Source organism: Primulina eburnea, chromosome 13, assembly GCF_022965805.1.
Source record: "Primulina eburnea isolate SZY01 chromosome 13, ASM2296580v1, whole genome shotgun sequence".
Taxonomy (NCBI): Eukaryota; Viridiplantae; Streptophyta; class Magnoliopsida; order Lamiales; family Gesneriaceae; genus Primulina; species Primulina eburnea.
The window spans coordinates 35,191,444-35,216,218 of NC_133113.1; the positions used below are offsets into that span (position 1 = coordinate 35,191,444).

A 24,775-nucleotide genomic window follows, 5' to 3' on the forward strand; every position below is an offset into this window, starting at 1 on the left:
ATAAATATATTATATAAAAAAAATCGTCCTTTTTTGTCGTTATTATATTCCATTTCGGAATTTTCTCTTCTAATAGTTTTTTTAATAATGTTATTATAAAGAGCAAGTCTTTCTGAGAATAATTTTTTAATAATTTGATTATAAATTGAATAAGTATATTACAATCTCATAAATTTGTGTGAGACATATATATCTTTTTTATACTTCAAATAAAAAATAATAATAATAATATTTTTGATTTTAAAAATAATAATTTTTCTTAGATCATATATTATATTTATTTCATAAAATTAATAAGTTTTTGTGTTATAAATTTGTAAAGAAATTTGATTAGAGAGTTACTCAGCGAGGAAATCAACTACTAAATAAATATTTTTTTTATGAAAATTGAGTTCATTGAAATAGGAAACAGTTAACCGTGACAGGCAGGTCCATCTTCGAATGACATGATAGCATTGAAACTCTACTTGATAAGTTTGTTTTCATTGTTATTCTAATTCTGAAGAAAGAACTGTTCATAATTTATTAGTTAAGCTCATCACCAAAATTGTAGAGTAACTTTTTATTTATTTTTTAGGCCAAATATAACTTTATGGCATGAAAATTAACCTTAGATAACATTAGACTAAAAATTTGTCCAAGTCCGCAAGAAAAGTGTAATGACAAAAAATAAAACCACATTGAAAATATTGCACTGCTTCCCTTAACCAAGACGTACGTAGAAAATTTGTACACAAAAAGAGAGCAGATGCTAGCACCACATGTCCACTCAAAGAAAAGGGAATCAAATTCCTCTACTTTTTCTCCTTGCCCACCAGATATCAAAGCAAATTCTTCCGAGACACAACCAAATCCCTTGTTGTGCAACCGATACCGTCCATTCAAGAAACGCGTGACAGCGGTCTTCGAAACTTGTCTTTCCTTAGATTCTTGTGCTGAATAAAAGAGCGAAGGAGATGGACAAAAGCATAAAGATAGCGGCAGTGACACGGGGTAACCGCGCCGAGCTACCATCTGGGCTGCCAAATCCAAATCCCGAGGGTGCAAGACCAATTCCTGGAGTAAAAGTTGAGCCTGGCATTGCACCTGTTGTGTTGCCACCGGTACTCGAGTTTGGCGTTCCTCCGAAAGTCGGGTTGGTCGTAGGTGTTGTGCTACCTCCGCTAAAATTACGTAGAACGTTAAAAATTATTCTCAGATGGCAAATTTCAAGTACTTTCAAGACAATAAAAAGAAGCAACAACTATAACCAAAAGGATCTAGTCAAAATGCACCTACGGAGAGATCGATAAGGGAGATTGTATTGCTAAAGAAAGTGTCACAAAATCAAGAGTAATGGCATTTACACACATCCACATCAAGACAACTCACTTAAATATATTAACTTTGGCCTCACTGGGAATTAAAGATACTCAATCAGGCATGGAATTGGATCGATCCACCAGCCACTACTATCCTGCAAAATCTAACTCCTGCCTCGTTTACATCCATCAAGTGGACAGTGGAGGGAGGCGGGTATCAAAGTGATGCACACACAAATTAACATATTATAGATAACCAAGAGTACCGAGCACTAAAAAACACTCTGTAGACTTCAATTACGAATCAAGAATTGCAATATCTAAATAAAACGTGAATCCTTGATTATTTTAGGGAGAAAAAAAAAACCAACCTCGGACTGGATGGATACACACAGCCAGAAGCTACATCTGCAAATTAAAAAACAAGAAGACAACAATTAAGGCAAAGTACTTGATATTTTTACTGATTAATGAACAAAAGATACATACTAGGGGCGGTTGGAGACACGGTGGCAGTGCCTGCAAAATCACAGCTCCCCGAAGTTTGTCCCTTTCTCTGGTAATAACTATTCACAGCATAGTTGCAGTGGTCTTTTGCGGTATTTGGGTTAAAACAAGCCCCATTTTGAACGATTGCCGAACAATCAGCTCCAGCTCCACAAGCATAGTCGATATTCTTCTGAAATGCGCTGTCACCCCCACTACTACAAAGGCAATAAGCAGCATCTGCAGCACATTATTAAAAATTTTACAGAAAAAGTTAGAAAACAGATCGGGAAACAGCACAATTAACAGCCCTCCTTTAAAACTAAAACATGTGCGGAAGTAAAAACAGTAAGAGGGTTCAATCAAAGTCCCAGTCTTGAGATGGCCAGCATAAAGAAAAAAGGGTAAAGAAACGAAGAACGAAAAAATTTCACTTCTAGGAACCTCTTATAATTTCGACAATAAAAAAGCAGAAATGCTTACTAAAAAATTAAAGAAACGAAAGGTCAAGAACAGTCCTTAAAAGAAAAAAAAAACAGTCCTACACCTGAATGGTTGGCCATGGCTAACAGAAGCAGTAAACCCACGACAAAAACAGCCATTATTGCTTCCACAGAAATTCAAGAAAAGCTTTCTAATTGAAGATGGCCAATACAATTTGACCAGACAAATCGAAAAAGGAAAATTGAGAGAAAAAAAAAGGTTGGAAAGATATCAGATTAAAAAGGAAGAGTGCATAAATCGAGAATATCTTCTTTGGCCTTTTGAGCAAGGAATCGAGATTTCTAGATACAAGGGTATGTGGGGAGGGAAGTGGCTATTTATATTATACATTAGAAATATCAAATATAGGCATGATAACTAGCGGTGTGACACGTCCTACTGACAGCCCGGTTGTTGTCTCAAAAATCTATTAATCCTCAACATGTCCTTATCATAAAACATATTTCATTTGTGCTTAAATTTTGTTTTAGATTGATTAAAAAAATTGTTTTAGATTAATTACATGTGCATAGGATATCGAGTATATCCAATCGATCAAGTATAGATAATAATGAAAAGGAACGTCTTTTGAGATGGTATCACGAATTTTTATCAGAGATGATCAACCTTATTGATATTCACAATAAAAAATAATATTCTTAGCATAAAAAGTAATATTTTTTCATTGATGACCCAAATAAAAGATTCGTCTCACAAAATACGATCCGTGAGTCCGTCTCACACAAATTTTTGTCATTGTCATAATGAAAAAAGAAAATTTTGAAAAAATAATCTTCATAAAACTTGTTCAGTTGATATATATTTTTAAATATTTGAAGTTCCTTTCGATATATTTTATTTGCACCGCAATAGGAAAATCATTTTAACAGTCTAAAAAAAAGAAAATAGTTTAACTGCGCCTCTTTCTTCGCAAAATGAATTATTCAAGTCATTTTAACCACACAAGGTTTTGCTTTTGGACTGCTATAAATTTCTTGGTGAGGTGTCTCTATTGGCTTGGCTAGCTCACGATGGTTGTCTCTTTTGCATTTATGGGCGGCAAGGTACAACATCCTTAGGGCACCCGCATTGGTGGGTGTTATAACACCCACCACCTCATCAAAAATCGTGGGATCCACATGCCACATACACATTACATTAACACCTCTATTCTCCCACATTCATTTTAACATTCACACTCATTATTTGTGGGGCCCGCTGTCCACTCATTCATCTCACTCTTATTTTACATTAAACAAATTAATAATAATTTGTTTTTATAAATGTAACAACGTTTAGCGACGGTTTGTTAAAATCCGTCGCAAAAAGCGACGATTTAGCGACGATTTAAAAAAACTCGTCGCTAAATGTCCAATTTTTTTGGTTCTCCATAGATAATTCAAAACACGTGGGGCCCGCGTGTCAGCAGATCGGCGACGGTTTCTATAAATCCGTCGCTACTAGCGACGGATTGTAAAAAACCGTCGCTAAGTGTGGAATTTTTTTTTAAAAATAAACTGACACATGGGGCGTTCATCGGCGTTCATACAGATGAACACCCCATGCCCTCTCTCCTGTGAGTGAGCGTTATAGAGAGGGTAACACCCATTTAACACCCCATTGTGGGTGCCCTTACTAGTCAACATATGTTGTTAAAATACATATCATTTGTTCATACAGATCGACTAACAGTGACGAAGTCAAGTGAAACTTGTTATTTTACAGCTTGGATACGACTAAAATATTATGTCTGTTACGGAATCGCACATACGATGTATATAATATATTTTTTTTTATTTTTCAAATAATTAATTTATATTAAAAAAATCATTTTCTCAAATATTTGATTTAATTACATCTAAAATAATATTTGATTTAATTACATCTAAAATAATATATAAACATTTATTTATCATATTTATAATAGTTTGTTGAGAAAAATATGATTTTTTTAAAAAAATGTGAAATGCTTAAAATTATTAATATCTATATTATATATAAAAGCAGAATTTTTGCCAAAAATATTAATTTACCGTCAAAATATCATTTCTAAAAATGGAAATATATATATAAATATTGAAATATGTGTACTGCAATAAATGATAGCTTCAATTATTGTTTGTATTGACTATATCAATTCATTTAGTTCAAATCTAAATTTAATTTATTTTTATATTAATTCAAATATAATTTATGTATTATATGTTTTTTTTTATTTAAATTGAAACTAATCTATGTTAGAAACATAAACTACATTAAGCATCATGTCATTGCCAAAAAAATTAATCGACATGCGTTGTATTTAATTTTTTTTTAAAATTAACGAAAAATATTTTTTATAATTATATTATTTTTTCAATTTAAATGGTCTATTCATTTTTCACTAATTTTTAATAATATCATCTCGTGCATCGCACGAGTTAAATACTAGTATACATAAAATCAAAGCTACATATTTGTATTATAATACAAGGGCAATTTTGGGGGGAAAAGTTGGTATCCATCTAATGCCCTTTTAAAATAATAAATATACATTATTTTCAGTTCAAAAATATTATAAAATAAATTTATGTATTCTCTTATCACTATTATATAAACATTCCAAATTTTTAAAACTACTAAAATATTTAAGAAATTTCATATATTTTGATCAATTCCGAGATTCGTATCATGCAATTGACGGTCTCGTAAAAGTTTTTATGTTGTCTAAAACGTTAAGATAACGATATTAAGTTCACTTACAAGAACAATAACTTTAGACTTCTTAATAAAACTTAATATAGCGCCAAGTTAAGTAAAGAATTACTATTATTTAGGACCCAAATTAACTATATATAACTAAGCTAACAGACAGAACAAGGCTTGCAAGAAAAAGAATGAGGCGGCAAATGGGGAAGACAACAATTTAAACAAAACAAGTTAAATAGCTAGCCAAGAAATAATCGATCGTGGGTGAATCCTTTATAATTGGCGACGAGTACTGTGTGACTCCCCCAATATGAGGAAGATGGCGACAGAAGGGATAATTTTGATATTTTGAATTCTTGTGGCTCTTGGGATTTAAGCATGCCGTGGAAAGAACATTAGTAGAGGAATCTTTCCGAAGGGTTTTGTTTTTGGGACAGCTTCTTCTGCTTATCAGGTAATCATTTCATTGCAAATTTTATTAAACCTTATTGTTTCAAAATATGTACTTGAATGAAAATTTCTATGCAGTAGAGAAACTAAAAAGAATGGTATACTATATACTAGCGGAGAAATGCACATGCACGCAACTTCAATGCATGCAATATCAAATTTGCAGATAAGTAAATTACATATTACCTTTCTTTTTGCTTTCTTTGAAATCGAATCCTTTTTTCTACACATAAAAAATGCAAGAAAAAGATCAACAAAGTTAAGAGAGATAAGAGAAACTTAAATTTTTTAAAACCTATTAAAAAATAGTAAAAAAAAAAAAAAAAAAAAAAACCAAGGGATTATTTGTAGCATCGATGCATGCCAAATGATGAAATTTCGATGTGCAACTGTAAATTCATATCTACACATCTCTCTTTCCCGAGAAAATGGTTTGGCTCATTTGATATGCTGTCTATACTCTACCGTCCATCTCTTGCATTTAAAAGAAAAAGGAAAGTTGCGACGATTAAAACCATTGCTAATTTTGTTTGCGGCAGTTTTTATCGCCGTTATTAAGTCAACCTTCATTGACGTGAAAAACCGTCGTTAATTTTAAATTAACAACGATTATTTATGTTAAACCGTTGCTAAAACTCGTGACGGGTTTAAAATATTCGTCGCTTTATTTTTTTAAAAAAAATCATATATTAATTATATATTTACAAATTTATATATATCAAAATTTATTTTTGAAATTTTATGTGAAAGCCCAGTTTAAGTAAAAGCACGGCCCAGTTTGATTTACTAAGTTTAAAAAAAAAATATAATAAATTAAAAAAAAAAAAAAGATCAGACACTGTACACGTTTCTCTCTCCTTCAATTTCTGCATTTCCCGATCGTTCTCGACCCTTCACCATTTTCGAAGCTTTGACCTTCGATTCTAGCCGCTCCGGTCGCCGGAAAAATAAAGTAAATATATGGTTGGAAAGCTCTCGACTAGAGCTACGTTTTGATACCCTTTTTGCTAAGAGAACGTGCGACGCTCGGAAACCCGTCGGAGACCGCCACTCGTTTTTCGCCGGAATTTGTGAGGAAACTCTCGATTTAAGCTTCCTAGAGCTTTACTCCGAAGCCTTGAGGTAGAATTATGATTTTAGGGTTTCGAAATTTTGGGTATTTTGAATAATTCGAGTTCCAACAATTTATATATATTGGATTATTGATTGTAGGTACTATATCGGAGCGATTGGAGGTATCTATCGAATTTTTGGAATTTATTTGAATTAAATTCGAAAATTCAGATTAAATCATTTGGGATTTAGGATTTTTGAAATGTTAAATCGTTATTGGGATGTGTTTAGAGCAGTAGAAATAGAAAATGAAAATTTTGGAAATTTCTAGAAATATCGAAAATTTCAGATTCGGTACGATTGAATTTTCGAAATTTCAAGTTGTCCGGTATTGAGAGATTTAAGTTAAATAAATTGGTATATTTGACTTTGCGATGAGTTTTAGAAATTTTAAAGCCTAAATTATGGATTTTCGGAATTTTAGGCTAAATTAGTGAATATTGGAATAATAAATTGAAGTTGATATGAAATGTATTATTTGCCACAGGATTGGATTATTCGAGAAATCCTTAAGAAATTTCAGTGGTAAATTAAGGGTTCAGTTGAGGTACGCATGAACTGTTTTATTATGACGTCTATAGTGATGTGAAATGACGTTAAGTATTATGTATGAGTTGTGGCGTGCTTTATGTGCTTTTGTGAATAACGTGATTGCATTCACGCATTTATTTGAGTTGATCTCATTAGTGCATAGCATTTCGAGCCTTGACTCCGTTGATTGCTATTGTTACTGATCTATCGAGTTGTAGCGTCATCGATGGAGTGGGTGGGTAGGATTAGCTCTCCTGATGACTTGCATGAGGACTGAGCGGGTCGCACCCGTACCCTCGATGCTACGTGCATGGATGAGCGGCGGCATGTTATTACGTTGCTGCAGTCCTGGCACGGGTGGCCACTGTTACTGTTGTTGATGCGATTCATTTGGACTCCATTTTGGTATCCATTATTTCGTTGCTACCGACACGCATTGCATTACATTGCATTGCATCGCATTTTACTTGACTTTATTTCATGTCAGTTATATTTGTCGTAATATTACTGGTTCGTCGTACTGGGGCCCGACCCCTCGTTTCTTTTTATGCTGTGGTTATTTTTGATGCCATAGCAGGTTATCCAGGAGGATTTGACGCGTCTGGTGGAGCGTCAGGTAGTGGTGCCCAGTCGTCGAGTCGTGGTTGAGAGTTCCTAGATAGATATATACTATATTACGGAGTCACACATTTACCGGGGAGATGCCCCGTGTAGCTGTACTGATGTTTTTACTATGTTTTGAATTGTTAGTTGTGTGATCGAGCCTTGCCGGCTCTGCATGTGTTTAGTCCTGGCCAGTGCGGCTATAGGTTTGTGAATTGATGTTATGACTTTATTTCGAGTATATAAATGTTGTTGTGATATTTTGATATTTTTGGGATGTCCTATTTACGAATAGGTCATGCCGAAATTTCTGTAGGCCCAAAATGAGAAAATTTTAATCGCTTTCGCTGTTTACATTAATAAATCCTGGTTGTTTGGTCATTAAATATTAATCAGGAGCACGGGCCCCCACAGTTGGTATCAGAGCGTAACTGGGATATGCTCGAACTAGAGTCTAGGGCACTTGAGTCTAGACACAAATAACATGATTGTGCATGTGTTTGACTATTTGCTCTTATTTGAATTATTTGGTGTGATTTGATTGAATTTACCTGCATTAGAATGACTAGCTGATTAGGCATGGTATGTAGTTTAAAAAAAAATTGCCTATAAATTTCTTTTACCTGTTATCTGCCTGTGGATTTAATCCTCGTGTCTTGTAGAATGGCACCTGGAGGAAGAGGTAGAAAAGGAAAAGAAATAGCACAAGAATCTGAGGCGCAAAATGTTCGAGGACTTGCAGATATCATTAGGAGGTAGACGTGGTCGACCTCGAGGACAAGTCGCTCAAAATGTTGAAGAAGAAGTTAACCAAGAACCTCCTCGACTTGAAAGACCTGGAGCTAGACAGGTAGCGATTGAGCAAGAAGTGGAACAGCTGACACAGAAAGTTGGAGGAATGCAGTTAATAATTTCTCAGTTTCAAGAATTACGTCCTCCAAAATTCTTTGGCAACGAGAGCGGAGAAAAAGCATCAAGCTGGCTGAAAAGTATAAATCATCTATTTAATTTGTTGGAGTATTCCCAAGATATTAAATTGAAGCTTGCCATCTACCAACTTAAAGATCGAGCACAACTCTGGTGGGAAGCCATAGAAGAAGCAATGAAGGACTCTGGTGAAAGTATTACTTGGGATGCTTTTTGTGCTCACTTTACCCAGGAATATGCACCGCCATCATATTATGCTGCTAAAGAAGAAGAGTTCAATCAGTTGGTACAGGGCAACAAATCAGTGGTGGAATATGCTTCACAGTTTTCTGCTCTTTTGCCCTATGTTCCACATGTTGCCAGGAATGATCAGGCTAAACTATCACGTTTTCTGCATGGGTTGCAGCGGACTGTTCATACGTTGGTGATGACTGGATCGCCTAATACGTATATTCAAGCAGTGGAAAAGGCGAAGAAAATTGAAGCAAGTTTGCTCAGAGGAGATCCCCAGCCAGGTCCATCATCTGTTTCTCAAGGATCTGGGAGTAGTATGTCAATGCCAGTGGATTTACCTCCATATCAGCCTGTACAGTCATACCAACAACCCAAACAGCAGAGGTACAAGGCAAAAGGAAAGCAATTCAAGAAGAAGTCTCAATCCAGCTCCTCCAGTTCAGGCAGTGCACGAGGGGGAGGTTCTGTTGGGTCGTCTAGCACTGTGCATTGTGACCGATGTGGTGGTCGACATTTTAGTTCCCAGTGTGTAGGAGTTCAGGGGTCTTGTTACGTTTGTGGTCAAGTTGGGCATTTCGCCAGAGTATGTCCTAATGCACAAAGACAGCAATTTCAGCCACAACAGTCTGGACAAGTTCTCCGAGGACCAGCTTTCCAGCCATATGCTCCTGCACAGTCATTTCAGCAATCTGGTTATCCACCGCCTAGAGGTCCTCCTCAGCAACAATTTACAGTGCCACAGCTGGCTAGAGTCCATGCATTGACTCAAGACCAGGCTCAGGATGCACCAGGAGGAGTGATTGCAGGTATTTTTTATGTTTTTGACTATCCTGCACGCATATTGATAGACACAGGAGCATCTCATTCATTTTTATCTGCCGCATTTGTTTATGAGCATGAGATTGCTACTATTCCTTTGTTGGATACTGTGTCAGTTGCTACTCCTGCCGGTGTATACTTGGTGTCCAATGAGATAGTTTTGAATTGTGTGATTAGATTTGAGGATAATATTATGATAACTAATCTAATCAAATTAGCTATGTCTGATTTCGACTGTATCCTCGGTATGGATATGTTGACAAATTATCGAGCTACTGTGGATTGTTTCCATGGAGTTGTCAGATTTAGACCGTATTATGGCAGCAAATGGAATTTTTATGGTTATGATTCACAGTCTCGAATTCCATTAGTATCTGCAATGGAAATGTTTAGGTTGTTGTCAATCGGCAATGAAGGATTTTTGATCTATGCTCTTGATGCAACACGGGAAGAACGATTGAAAGTTTCAGACATTCCCGTTGTCAAGGATTTTCCAGATGTATTTCCTGATGAGATTCCAGGTTTTCCACCTCAAAGGGAAATAGATCTTAGCATTGAATTGATGCCGGGGACAAATCCTATTTCTAGAGCACCATATCGTTTAGCTCCAACAGAATTGAAAGAACTCAAGGAACATCTACAAGATTTACTGGAGAAAGGCTATATCAGGCCCAGTATGTCACCTTGGGGAGCTCCAGTATTGTTTGTAAAGAAGAAAGACGGAACAATGAGAATGTGCGTCGATTATCGGCAGTTGAACCGGGCTACTGTGAAGAATAAGTATCCTCTGCCGCGTATTGACGACTTGTTTGATCAGTTGCAGGGTACTTCTGTGTATTCCAAGATTGATCTTCGTTCCGGATACCATCAGCTCAGAGTCCGAGAGGAAGATGTTCCTAAAACAGCATTTCGGACACGTTATGGACACTATGAATTCCTAGTCGTGCCGTTTGGTTTGACTAATGCTCCAGCGGTTTTTATGGATTTAATGAATCGTGTATTCCGGGAATTCATAGATAAATTTGTTATCGTTTTCATTGATGACATCTTGATTTATTCTAAGTCAAAAACAGAGCACAAAGAACATTTGAAATTAGTTCTCCAAACACTCAGAGAAGCGCAATTGTACGCCAAATTTTCTAAGTGTGAGTTCTGGTTGGACAGAGTTTTATTTTTAGGCCATGTTATATCTGCACAAGGAGTATCTGTTGATCCTAATAAAGTTGAAGCTGTTATCAATTGGCCTAAACCAACCAATGTGTCTGAGATTCGAAGCTTTTTGGGATTAGCTGGGTACTATAGGCGTTTCATTGAAGGATTTTCTAGAATAGCTAGACCTATGACCCAGTTGACACAGAAAGATCGACGTTTTGTATGGACTGCAGAATGTGAGTCTAGTTTTCGGACTTTAAAAGAAAAGTTGACCACATCTCCAGTGCTAGCTTTGCCTTCAGGCTCAGGTGGATTTGTTGTCTGTACAGATGCTTCTTTAAATGGACTGGGTTGTGTTTTGATGCAAAATGGGCGAGTGATTGCGTATGCTTCTCGTCAATTGAAGTCACATGAGACTCGATATCCAGTTCATGATTTGGAGTTAGCTGCCATTGTGTTTGCATTGAAGATATGGCGTCATTATCTGTACGGAGAACAGTTTGTGATTTATTCTGATCACAAGAGTCTGAAGTATCTTTTTACACAGTCTGACTTGAACATGAGACAGCGTCGATGGTTGGAATTACTTAAAGACTTTGATTGTGAGATTCAGTACCAACCAGGGCGAATGAATCAAGTTGTAGATGCTCTGAGCAGAAAGGTTCAGCCTAAAATGTTGACATCTTTGACTATTTCAAAGATTCATGAGCATTTGGGAACTTCAGGATGGACTTATCAGTCTAAGGGCGACTACTTTATAGTTTCATCTATACAAGTTGAACCACAAATTGTTTCTAAAATCAAAGCAGCACAGAGAACTGATCCGCATGTTCATAGATTGAAAGAATTGACTCAGACAGGTCAATCAGAAAAGTTCAGTGTTTCTTCAGATGGATGTCTGCGCTATCAAGGTAGACTTGTGGTTCCGAATTTGATAGATTTGAAAGAATCTATACTTCGTGAAGCTCATTGTAGTCGACACAGTGTTCATCCTGGAATGAGAAAGATGTATCATATCTTGAAATCTCATTACTGGTGGGAAGGTATGAAGAAAGAGATTTCTGATTTTGTGGCTAGATGTTTGACGTGCCAACAGGTTAAAGCTGAGAGAATGAGACCTGGTGGTATGTTACATAGTCTTGAAGTACCACAGTGGAATTGGGAGCACATTGCTATGGATTTTGTGACACACCTACCTCGTTCTAATCGTGGTTGTGATGCGATTTGGGTGATTGTTGATAGATTGTCTAAATCAGCCCACTTTATTCCTTATGATCGTACTTGTACTTATAAGAAAATGGCGAAAATGTACATCGATCATGTGGTGAGATTGCATGGTGTGCCCGTAACCATAGTATCAGATCGTGATCCCAGGTTTGCTTCGAATTTTTGTGGTAGTTTGCAATCAGCATTGGGTTCAAAGCTGGCGATGAGTACTGCATATCACCCACAGACAGATGGTCAGTCTGAAAGGACCATTCAGACACTCGAGGATATGTTGCGAGCAGTCGTGATGGATTTCAGGGGTGGTTGGCAGGAATCATTGTCACTTGTTGAGTTCTCTTACAATAACAGCTTCCAAGCAACCATCGGAATGACACCATTTGAAGCTTTGTACGGTAGAAAATGTAGATCTCCGATATGCTGGGAAGATGTAGGAGAAAGACAGATGTCAATGCCAGAATTTATTCAAGAAATGAAAGAGAAGGTTGAAATGATCAGGAAAAGAATGAAATCAGCTCAGGATCGTCAAGCCAGTTATGCTAATAAAAGGCGTAGGCCATTAGAATTTCAGGTTGGCGATCAGGTTTTCTTGAAAGTATCACCGTTTCGTGGTACTATGAGATTTGGGCGCAAAGGGAAACTAGCTCCGCGTTATATTGGTCCATATGCGATTGTTGAGAGGATTGGCACTTTGACTTATCGTTTGGACTTACCGCAGAGTTTGTCTGCGATACATGATGTGTTCCATGTATCTATGTTACGAAAGTATGAGCCAGATCCTTCTCATGTCTTGAGGACTGATGAGGTGGAGTTGGATAGTTCCCTTAGCTATGTTGAGCATCCAGTGCAAATTCTTGATCGCAAAGAGAAGCAACTGAGGAATAAGACGATTCCACTGGTTATGGTGCAGTGGAGTAGACATGGGAGAGAAGAAGCTACATGGGAATTAGAGGCAAAGATGCGTCAGGAATGGCCTCATTTGTTTGAAAATGTAATAAATTATTCCATGTATTCTGATTTCCCAATGTATTATCAGTGGTAAATGTTTGTAAACCACTTTTGTATAAATGTTATGTATGCTAGATTTCGAGGACGAAATCTTTTATTAGTAGGGGAGAATGTGAGAGCCCAGTTTAAGTAAAAGCCCGGCCCAGTTTGATTTACTAAGTTTAAAAAAAAATATATAATAAATTAAAAAAAAAAAAGATCAGACACTGTACACGTTTCTCTCTCCTTCAATTTCTGCATTTCCCGATCGTTCTCGACCCTTCACCATTTTCGAAGCTTTGACCTTCGATTCTAGCCGCTCCGGTCGCCGGAAAAATAAAGTAAATATATGGTTGGAAAGCTCTCGACTAGAGCTACGTTTTGATACCCTTTTTGCTAAGAGAACGTGCGACGCTCGGAAACCCGTCGGAGACCGCCACTCGTTTTTCGCTGGAATTTGTGAGGAAACTCTCGATTTAAGCTTCCTAGAGCTTTACTCCGAAGCCTTGAGGTAGAATTATGATTTTAGGGTTTCGAAATTTTGGGTATTTTGAATAATTCGAGTTCCAACAATTGATATATATTGGATTATTGATTGTAGGTACTATATCGGAGCGATTGGAGGTATCTATCGAATTTTTGGAATTTATTTGAATTAAATTCGAAAATTCAGATTAAATTATTTGGGATTTAGGATTTTTGAAATGTTAAATCGTTATTGGGATGTGTTTAGAGCAGTAGAAATAGAAAATGAAAATTTTGGAAATTTCTAGAAATATCGAAAATTTCAGATTCGGTACGATTGAATTTTCGAAATTTCAAGTTGTCCGGTATTGAGAGATTTAAGTTAAATAAATTGGTATATTTGACTTTGCGATGAGTTTTAGAAATTTTAAAGCTTAAATTATGGATTTTCGGAATTTTAGGCTAAATTAGTGAATATTGGAATAATAAATTGAAGTTGATATGAAATGTATTATTTGCCACAGGATTGGATTATTCGAGAAATCCTTAAGAAATTTCAGTGGTAAATTAAGGGTTCAGTTGAGGTACGCATGAACTGTTTTATTATGACGTCTATAGTGATGTGAAATGACGTTAAGTATTATGTATGAGTTGTGGCGTGCTTTATGTGCTTTTGTGAATAACGTGATTGCATTCACGCATTTATTTGAGTTGATCTCATTAGTGCATAGCATTTCGAGCCTTGACTCCGTTGATTGCTATTGTTACTGATCTATCGAGTTGTAGCGTCATCGATGGAGTGGGTGGGTAGGATTAGCACTCCTGATGACTTGCATGAGGACTGAGCGGGTCGCACCCGTACCCTCGATGCTACGTGCATGGATGAGCGGCGGCATGTTATTACGTTGCTGCAGTCCTGGCACGGGTGGCCACTGTTACTGTTGTTGATGCGATTCATTTGGACTCCATTTTGGTATCCATTATTTCGTTGCTACCGACACGCATTGCATTACATTGCATTGCATCGCATTTTACTTGACTTTATTTCATGTCAGTTATATTTGTCGTAATATTACTGGTTCGTCGTACTGGGGCCCGACCCCTCGTTTCTTTTTATGCTGTGGTTATTTTTGATGCCATAGCAGGTTATCCAGGAGGATTTGACGCGTCTGGTGGAGCGTCAGGTAGTGGTGCCCAGTCGTCGAGTCGTGGTTGAGAGTTCCCAGATAGATATATACTATATTATGGAGTCACACATTTACCGGGGAGATGCCCCGTGTAGCTGTACTGATGTTTTTACTATGTTTTGAATTGTTAGTTGTGTGATCGAGCCTTGCCGGCTCTGCATGTGTTTAGTCCTGGTCAGTGCGGCTATAGGTTTGTGAATTGATGTTATGAATTTATTTCGAGTATATAAATGTTGTTGTGATATTTTGATATTTTTGGGATGTCCTATTTACGAATAGGTCATGCCGAAATTTCTGTAGGCCCAAAATGAGAAAATTTTAATCGCTTTCGCTGTTTACATTAATAAATCCTGGTTGTTTGGTCATTAAATATTAATCAGGAGCACGGGCCCCCACATTTTATTTATAATGTATTTCAATATTTAACAAACATAATAAATTTCGTAAACAATTCATTTCGAAAAAGAACATTAAACTAATATATATGCAACTGAGTCTAATCGATATGGTATATAAAACGTATAAAGTTTGTCTGATATCATGTCAACTAAGATGTACAATTAAAATCATACACAAAATCTAAGAAAATACTAGGGTGCTTCTGTCTCGTCATAGTCATCATCATAACCGTCATGGACATCACCATCAGCATAGTCATGTCATCATCATCGTGGTCAAAGTCATGTGATGACACGATATACTTATGTAGGTAACCGTATCCATGCAACGATCCACGGTCGTGTGAAGGTCTGGTGACAAAGCGGCCTCTGTGTGACATATCTGCTGGGAAGTGGCCGAGCTGTGATCCTCCTACCGTGAAGCGGCTGCTATGGGAGGAGCTGTATGGATGAGAGGCTCTGTCGTATGACTGAAGGGGTGGTTGCATAGGTGCTCCTTGAGAGATGCCAGTGACCAGTAGACGTACTTGCTTTTCCAAAGAGGACATTCGAGTCCTGAACAACTCTTTCTCCTTCTTCAACTCCTCGAACTCCTTCGTTAGTACGTCCGACCATGATTTTTCTGCAGTCAAATCCTCCCTCGATTTCTGGGTTTCCTGACTCATAGCTGCCATCGAAACCCCAGCCCTACTGTCTGAGAATGCCGCCCAGAAGTTCTCCACGAATGTATGGTGTAGCGGTAAAGGTTACCACACGATCTGAACCATAAATCTCTGATCGCCTCGTCATCTGCATCAGTCCACCTATATTTTTTCTTCAAAAGTTGAATTAACATTGGCCACTTAAACCTAACAAAGTTAACAAGTAAAATTTGAATTAACATTTTATTGTTAGTATTTTAAACAAAATTTATAACATACGTTATTTACCTTTAAAAAAATTCGCTAATAATAATACACGTAAGATCAGTAGTTTATCTTGATACATGAAGTAGGGGTAAAACCAGTTTACAAAGTGCATTTATCTATCAACAATATATAGATATAACATACAATTAAATGATACATAAATGAAAAAATCTAACATAGGCTTATACAATTTCACATGCATCCTAAAAATAAAACATGTAAATGACATGAAGTATTCATAATGCGTCTACACATCTAACACAAATGTTAAAAACATATAAGATATATCAATATATTTCGCAAACATATGAATATATATAATAATATTGAACATATATGTAAAAAAACATGTTTGAAACGTGACTTCGAAACCTAATTGCAACCATCCTTTGCTTATTTAGTACAATATTGCAACCATCTTTTCGCAAACATATGAATATATAATATTATTACTGATCGTCGGATGTCTTTTATCCAACCAATAATCAAAGGAGATTATCCACGATCAATGAGAACGAGAGCAGAAAGCCATCTGCCAGAGTTTTTCTGATGCCGAATCCAATCTGTTAAAGGTTCATCGACATAAATCACTATAACATGGTATGCCAACATAAACAACACAAATTTAATCGGGTTTTGCTGAACGATTCCCTTGCGGACTCTGGTGCTGTCACACTACGTACGCTACATTATAAATGTGCTTGAATACCTGAAGGGATGTTTGGTTATTGTTTATTAACTTTCTGGTGACCTACAAATTTCTTTCTTGCAGCGTTTAAAGATGGAAGACCTGTAGCTGACTGGGTATGTAGGTGTAAAACCAAATTTATACGCGCTGTTTTTAGTCGGTGAAGATCTTTAACCATTTAAGTTTGACGGCAAGCAAATTCTATATGGTTGTGCATTGTGCCACACGGCATCAGAAGTTTGATGAATTACGTCAGACACAAATATAGGAACCCTCTTATTATCATTATAACTGATAATGGTAATAATAGGTGAGAAACAAATCGTTTTCTTCTCAAGATTCATAGATGAAGTAATTTTATGTTTTTATACAGCGATGGATGATGGAAACAGCCCATTTGTAACCATTAAAGACGTGCTCAAAGATTTATATAGGGAAGATGGTTGCAATGTGAGAGGGAGAGGCTATTTCGTTTGGTCCTTGTTGGATAACTGGCAACGGGGAGCTGGAGTCAGTTCAAGGTTTGATTTGTACTACGTGGATTTACCACGACAACCTCAGAAGATACGCAAAGGATTCTGTCAAATGGTTCAAGAATTTGTTGTCTTCCTTGCCAAAGGGATTGTGAGTTGTGAACATTAAAAATAATAATAGTATAAACAAAACAAAACAAAGTTTGGCTTTGCATTAAGTGCAAAATGCAAATAAGGTGCACGTTGGACTATAATTATGAGCTTGCGCCGATGATGTAAAAGTTATTTCAACTAATCATGTAGTTCGATGAATTTGTATGATTATTTTCAACACCAAAAAGTAAATATCATATTTTTAAAATTTTCAATATGAATTTTTTATTAAATTAGAAAATAATTTAATAAATTTAAATAAACTAAATTAGATAATAGTGAAATAAATTTCAATGAATATGGATAATATTGAATTAAGAGATAGAGAATAATTTAGAAATAAATTATATAAAATCTATAGCTAAATAAATAAATAAATCCAACTAAGTTATTAGTATACAGTTTTATTACAATTGATTTTGGCAATATCTGCTTTTAATTAGTAGTGAAGGCATAGGAGAAAATTAAATTTAAAAGTGCATAATCCGAACTGTCTGCATCCGATCGAAATCCACACGTGCGATTTTGTAAACGGGTCATCTTATTCGGATCCTCTTCATCTACAAAACGACGCCGACCGCGTTCGACTTTTTTCCCAAATCCCTCTCGATTCCATCCAATCTAGTCACGTCGACTCTAAAATTTTGAACAATCTGTTCATATAATTTTAATCCAACTCTGTTTTGATTCAATTCAATCCACCCTCTTTCAATCGAAACCTCTTTCAGCTGAAGCCGCTGATTTTGCGAATTCTAGGTTTTTGGACTTGAAATCTTCGATCCGTAAGATTTATCCCATAAATCGATTAATTAGTTCTTTTTTTTTCCATTGCTAATCTCTTTTCTACGACTACCCCTTGCTAATATATTCAAAATTTAAAGTTTTATTTGGATACCTTTTGCCATCTAGGGTTTGTTTATTCCATTTATTTTACCTATCTTATGGCTAATTGTGTTTGTAAATTGATTTAGGGTTCTGATACGACTGTTACTGAATTGAATTTTGATATACTTTTTGATGTTTTCAACGACGAATTTTTTTACTCAAGAGTTGGGGTTTTTCAGGAAATTGGGGGTATTTCTAAGACCTGTCTCTGTCTACCATAAATTGATTGGAAGGCTTGTTTATCTTTGGTAGTATTTCTTCTAAATAACTGGGTTTTTTTGTGTGTGTGTAATTAATGTAAAATATATACATTATTTATTTTAAATGATTATTATTTTAATTCAAATATGCAGTATGTAGAGACATAAATATTCAGTTTTTTGTAAAGACGAAAAAGAATGTTTATTCAGCATGGCTGTCCTTGTTTGCATGCTATGAACACTGTATGTCCGACATTGGATTTAATTGGTTAATTTTATTGTTTTCATTTTTTTCTGCTTGTTACTGACTGATTTTTTTACCTCATTATTACTTTGAAAATCAATCATGGAGCATTCCTATGTGAATAATTATGCATCTATTTTTTTTGTGCATGGGAGCTATTGCAAACTTGATATAATAATGTGCGAAAAAATATTGCCAATCATGATTAAAACAAGTTTTCTGACTGTTATATGATGCAAAGAACACAAAGCACCTTTGTATATTCGAGTTGCTACCTTGTGCTTTTTAGTTGGCAGTGTGGCTTGGAATAATAAAAATGTACGATTTAACATAAAGGAGAATTATTTGGTTGTTGCTAGTTGTAATTTAAATGCATGGTTTGGGGTTTTGACCATATCACGGAATCTCTGTCAGATCACGGCTTTTTTCTTGTCACTTTCTCTAATAGGTCTTCATTTGTGCTCGCTGTTTATGAGATTTTCCTTGATTCCACCTTTGCGTTTTTTACAAAAGTACTGATTTTCATCGTTTAATAAATACCATTTTCCTCGAGTTGCTTATTCTCTTGGCTTTCTTTTCAGAGGATGGGAGTGAAACGTCCATTCGAAGAAAAATTTCCAGAGCTTTCTCTCAAGCAACATAAACAATTCGATCAAGAGAATAAAATAATTCTTTGTGAAGAGGATTTTCCCTCTGCCTTTACTTCTCCGAACACTGATTCTTCCTGTAAATTATGCTTCTCGATTTCGTATTTTTTATTAGTATTTTGTTATCCAGAGCTTATTAGGTGACATATCTCTGTAGAGAAGCTTTTTAAGAATATGCTCTGATTCTTTGCATCTTTTCTTTCATTACATCTGAACAATCTTTATTAATCATCCTATCATATTTTACTGTGTGCCAGGTGAAGCTAAGAGCGGCTATTATAAGTTACAACATGATAGGGGGTTCTACAGTAGCCACGCTAATGCTGCATCTGTGGATGACAAGGAATTAGATACAAGTGCTCCTTTATCATGGGTCACCAGCAGCAGTAGTGAGGATGATACAGGACTGGAGGATGCAACGTTCGGGTCTTATTTTCAACCATATTTTGACTTCAGCATACCCTTCCAGTTCCCAGAACAGTTGGAGAATCCATACTTTTCGTTGTTCAATTGTTCTCCTAGAAAAGAAATTCCTGTTGGACCAGATCGTCAAGATGAAGTTCTGCCTTGGGGTGTGAATGTTACTGATTCATTACAGTACTCCAATTCTGACAACTGTACGCAGCAAAAACCAATGGGAACTACTGTGCCAATGCCCGATGATTCAACCTTTGAATCGTCCCTATTAAATTCTCTTAGTAAAGAAGTTCCTGTTGGACCAGATCATCAAGCTGAAGTTCTGCCATGGGACAGGAACCTTCCTAGAAAAGATTGTTTGGGTTCTGATGTCAGGGAGCAAAGGCTTATGGGAACTTGTGTTACTCCAGTGCCTGATGATTCAGCCGTAAATGGAGTCAAAGTTGGACAAGGCAGAACAGATTGTTGCTGCGCAGATGTGGGATCCATAAGATGTGTGCGTCAACATGTGAAGGAGGCGAGAGAAACATTTAGAGAGGCCATTGGTGAAGAGAGTTTCTCGGAGCTGGGGTTTTATGACATGGGTGAGGAAGTGGCATGCAAGTGGAAGGCAAGTGTTGAACACCTTTTCCATGAGATCATATTCTCTAATCCCATTTCACGTGGTAGAAATTTTTGGAAACACCTCAGTGCAGCTTTCCCAACGCGAACGAAAAATGAAATAGTAAGTTATTATTTCAATGTCTTCATGCTCCGGAGGCGGGCCACGCAGAACCGGTCTTTGTTGCTGGAGGTAGATAGTGATGACGACGAGTGGAAAGGTACTCACGGAGGAGATTTGTATGAGAACCGATCTCATTTGATGGATTCAGATACGGATAATGAATATGACGATGATGATGACCATGGTGCTGTTGATGAACAAGTGGGAGTCTTTGAAGAATTCTGTCATGTTCGAGGGGCACGTGATGACTCCAGAATTGAGTTATTTGGTAATCAAGACTTGCGCCTGAGCCGTGGGCAAAGCATGTCGTCCGAGTCTGAAAATGTCCGTGTAGATGATGGCTTAGTTCAATGCGATGGATCTTCGAATGGCAATGGCAGTGGCCATGTAGATAAATAAGAGTTGCTGAGATTTAATAGAATAATCCGTTAATTTTTTATTTCTTTTTCTTTTATATTTTTGGTTCGTAGGTGGATCAAATTTGGTTCGCCAAACCTTGTCGGCTCGATCTAAAGAAAGCGTCAAGTACGTTGCTTCTTGAATTCCTCCACATTATAAAGGAAAACGAAAAAATATCGTACTATTTTCTGCCCAAGTTTCGTTCATAATAATCTCTTAAAAGTTGACAAGCAAAGGTTGACTCCTTACTACTCATAGAAAGCGAAACAGAGTAGTATCTCTTGTCTATTTTAAGTTTTGGCTCTTTAAATCAAAATAAGTCTCCACTCTATTAAAATTACTGCCTATGTATCCATGGGGATCCCTTTTCCAGGCTTGATTCACGGTAAACAAATAAAGTAGGCTCTGGGAGAAAGGGGTCAACATGAAATTATTCAAAACTAGTTTTTAAGAAAATAATGGCTCTGGTTTGGCTGGCCGGTGGCCACCTATTGTTTAAATTGGGACACGTTGCCTTCGAGAATAGCTAGCTATATGTCTACGTTTTTATTAATTTGACAACCTATTTTTTTTAAATTCTAAAACGCAATATAATAATGGCATTTTATTCACAATGGCCCCAATAATTATTCAACGAGATTTAGCTTTTGGACGAAAATTGTACATTTTGCACTCATTACCAATAGCTTTTAGGGAAGAAAATGTAACAGTTGGGAACTCTAGAGTATAGAATGGCACGCATTGTTACTATTTTGATGCATGGATATATTTGTCCCATTCGCTTCAAATCTCCTTCATTAAATTAAATCAAATCCTTATCTCTTGGAATTCAACCTTAATTCTCAACTCCTTTGATAAAATAATTTGCTAGAATTTTATCTCTTGAAGTAAGTTTATTCTACAATTTTCTTATAAGAGAAAATGGAGAATATTTGTTTGCTTAATTATTCAATGTATGGCAAAACATTGAACTTTGGAGAGGATGGTTCCTCCTCCAACCTTCCTTCTTGGACAAGGGTCTCAATCACCATTGAAGCAGCAATTCAAGATAGTATGTTCATCATAACTAAGAGTAGTTTCATTAAACTATTGATTAGGAACAAGTTCATAATTTTTATTATCTAAAAATAAATTTTAAAAATAATCTTCGAAGATTATTTTTCTCTCCCACAAAAAGCAGACATCAAAGATTGGATCTTTTCAAATAATTAATGTGTAATTTCACTCACTCACAAAAGACTAATTCTCTATCTCAAAATAAATAAATAAATCAAATTCCTCAATTGCTTTGCATCTTTTGTTTATTAGGTCCGAATATGTAGAAAGAGCTACTCGAAACCAAAGATTGAACTTATCTAAAACTGATAACAAAAGATTCTCTAAGCTTTGAAGAACTCAAGTAATGATATTTTTATGGCAAAAATACTTTCTTTATAACTTTTAATATAACAAACAGTTAAAACCAAATCTGGTTAAGTTGGTTCAACCTCAGATGCCACGTTTCGAATTTATGCGACATCGAGGATATTGTATTATATATAAATGTTTTAACAAAAAATTATTAGAGAAAAATATCAAAAGGTATTTTAATAATTGTTCTTGCTCGGATGATCAACCATACAGGAAATAAATCCAAGCCAGCCTTCTCTAGAGACTGAGTTCGAGAGCCCTATGGATCTCGGTTAGTGATGCTAACAAGCGAGTACAAAAGTAATGGCAGAATACCAGAAAAAGTAAGCCTTTGCCTTGAATACGAATATATCGAAAAAGTAATTCAAACCAGTTTTTCACTCTAAAGTAAGACAAGCCATTTCAAGCTAGTCACTAAAACTTCCTCCTTACTTAGATCTTCGTGACCCAGGGGAGAAGCTTCTTTATGATTTCGTGCTGAACCTGGTAAATTAATTTTTTGTGCCAAGTCAGCAGAAAAATTCATGAAATTTGCGACGGTTTTTCAAAAACCGTCGCAATTTCAAAAGCGTCGCATCTTTCGAATTTCTTTAAAAAAAAATTGCAATCGGCGACGGTTTTTAAACAACCGTCGCAAAAAGCGACGGATTTTAAAAACCGTCGCTATTTGCGACGGTGTTTCAAAAACCGTCGCTAATTATCACCAACGGCTATTTTCCAACGGCAGAATAATGCACCAACGGCTATATTCGAAATTAAATACTACATATACTATCTACTAAAATTTATTCACTATATATACTAACCAATTTCTACAAATTCATCCCACAACATTTATCTTGTCATATTTTTTTTCAAAAAAAAAAGATTCCAACTTTTTTTCAAAAAAAATATTTCAAAAAAAAAAGATTTCAATTTTTTTTCGTTTCTTAATAATATTTTAATGAATATTGGAATGAAGTTATTTGTAAAATAATAATAGTACTTATTTTTAGTAATAGTTGTTGTAAAATTTTAAAAATATTAGAAAGATATTGAAATAGTTAAAAATAAAAAATAAGTGAGTAAGTGGATAGTGAGACCCATAAATAATGAAAGTTGAAATTAAATGATTGTGGGTGTGTGTTAATAATGGGGAAGTGTTAATGTAATGAATATGTGGCTCGTGGACCCCATCATTTTTGATGAGATGGAGAGTTATTAACATGGATTAATTCCGACGGATGCGGATGCCCTAAGCAGATTGATGATTAAATTAAAAAAGAAAAATTAATTTGATAATTAACCGATCATTTTATATCGCGGACCAGGCCAATGCTTGTACACAAATTTTATATATAATATCAATGTATTTCAAATGAAGAAAACGGCTGGGGATTGGGGCCTTTCTTTGCTTCGAGCAAAGACAAAACAACCGATTAGTCCTCAAAACGTCGGATCATTCATGCTCCTTTTTAAGCGTATCAGTACTTCAACTTCCACCAGAACAATTTTCGTATAGCCTTGATATTCTGCCTCGAGAATAATCCGACAGATCTTTGAACGTTTCATTCATTTTGTGTCAACCCATAATCTCTTGATTTCTTTTGCTTCCATGCATGGTTCTCCTCCTACGATGACACAAGAAAAAGGAAAAATACAGGTATATTATATAAAGAGAGTCTAAGTATATGCAGAGAGAGAGAGAGAGTGTGTGTCTGTTAGAGAAGGAGAGAAATATTTGGAAGGAAAGAGTATCTTTTTTCCCGGTTTAACTTCTTAATCGTTGATGGGTTGAATCTAGTTCAAAGGTACCCATCAGATCAAAAAAGAAATTTCGTTTGGAATATCATTCTATGGGGTGTCATTTATGTGCTTTTTCTTGTTTGCTTGGAGATTACATAGATATCGAATTCAAAACTTTTTTCGTTTTACGGTGAGTCTGATCTTTATTTTCCCTAAAATAAAGCTGTCACGTCTGACCAGTTTGATGACTCTGTTTCAATCCCTTGTGTAATGCTAAGGTATAAAATTTGTGATCTGTGCCTAATACCCCACATTCAAGATTTGTGCTTCTCAAATTCATATCTTACTTTACAGTTTTTTTTTTCTGATCTGGAGTCTATTGTTGTTGGGTTCCTCTGTTTGTGGAACTCTTCGATAAGTGGTAGATCGAGGAGTGCTGCATTTTACTGAATTTAAGGCCGTTTATTTGTTTGCTTATCTTGATTTTACTATTGGCTTTATTGCGATTTAGTGATTGAATAAAATCATTTGATGGAGGAGGATAAGAAATTGAAGTTTATTTGCAAGTTGTGCAACAAGAAGTACCCTAGTGGGAAGTCACTAGGGGGTCATATGAGGTCTCATGTAACTGCAAATTCAGCTGAATCTGACAGAAAATTTGATCGTGGGCGGCGGTTTACGGTGAAAGAGTCAGGTTGTGCTGAATTTGATATCGCTGAAATCGGTGATGCTAGCTGGGAGGTCAGATCCCTGCTTGGAGAGCTCGGATAAAACCTTTGAACGCTGTCTGGGAGGTCGGAACTTCACCTTGGGAGCTCGGATCAGACACCTCGAAATCCAGAAACACAAACAAG

The 24,775-nt window shown here is 36.0% G+C and overlaps 2 protein-coding genes and 1 long non-coding RNA gene across 4 annotated transcripts; 2 read left to right on the top strand and 1 right to left on the bottom strand.

The window, feature by feature from the left end:
- Positions 1–538: 538 nt before the first annotated feature.
- Positions 539–2,585, bottom strand: LOC140810164 (PLASMODESMATA CALLOSE-BINDING PROTEIN 2-like). Its single transcript, XM_073168021.1, has 4 exons — positions 2,335–2,585; positions 1,791–2,027; positions 1,673–1,709; positions 539–1,163 (listed from the first exon to the last, which is right to left on the bottom strand). Exons 1-4 carry the CDS (start codon positions 2,387–2,389, stop codon positions 923–925), a joined length of 570 nt encoding a protein of 189 aa, XP_073024122.1. The 5' UTR covers positions 2,390–2,585; the 3' UTR covers positions 539–922.
- Positions 2,586–6,246: 3,661 nt separating this feature from the next.
- Positions 6,247–14,819, top strand: LOC140810925 (uncharacterized). 2 transcript variants are annotated; one of them, XR_012113360.1, is made up of 4 exons: positions 6,247–6,530; positions 6,621–6,643; positions 7,009–7,068; positions 13,988–14,819. It is a non-coding gene; the product is annotated as an uncharacterized lncRNA (long non-coding RNA). The 2 variants fall into 2 exon arrangements; XR_012113359.1 differs by lacking the exons at positions 6,247–6,530; positions 6,621–6,643; positions 7,009–7,068 and adding exons at positions 12,744–13,509; positions 13,600–13,622.
- A 2,972-nt stretch (positions 14,820–17,791) lies between these two features.
- On the top strand, positions 17,792–20,822 carry LOC140809519 (uncharacterized). The gene is made up of 3 exons (XM_073167176.1): positions 17,792–18,052; positions 19,181–19,325; positions 19,504–20,822. Exons 2-3 carry the CDS (start codon positions 19,184–19,186, stop codon positions 20,784–20,786), a joined length of 1,425 nt encoding a protein of 474 aa, XP_073023277.1. The 5' UTR covers positions 17,792–18,052; positions 19,181–19,183; the 3' UTR covers positions 20,787–20,822.
- Positions 20,823–24,775: the final 3,953 nt, after the last annotated feature.

Excerpts from the sequence above, each read along its gene's own strand:
- LOC140810164 (XM_073168021.1), bottom strand. The coding sequence starts at position 2,389 with ATGGCTGTTTTTGTCGTGGGTTTACTGCTTCTGTTAGCCATGGCCAAC. Across the intron at positions 1,710-1,790 it reads CGTGTCTCCAACCGCCCCTA|ATGTAGCTTCTGGCTGTGTG; the intron begins GTATGTATCTTT and ends TTTAATTTGCAG. Across the intron at positions 1,164-1,672 it reads GTGTATCCATCCAGTCCGAG|CGGAGGTAGCACAACACCTA; the intron begins GTTGGTTTTTTT and ends ACGTAATTTTAG.
- LOC140809519 (XM_073167176.1), top strand. The coding sequence starts at position 19,184 with ATGGGAGTGAAACGTCCATTCGAAGAAAAATTTCCAGAGCTTTCTCTC. Across the intron at positions 19,326-19,503 it reads TCCGAACACTGATTCTTCCT|GTGAAGCTAAGAGCGGCTAT; the intron begins GTAAATTATGCT and ends ACTGTGTGCCAG.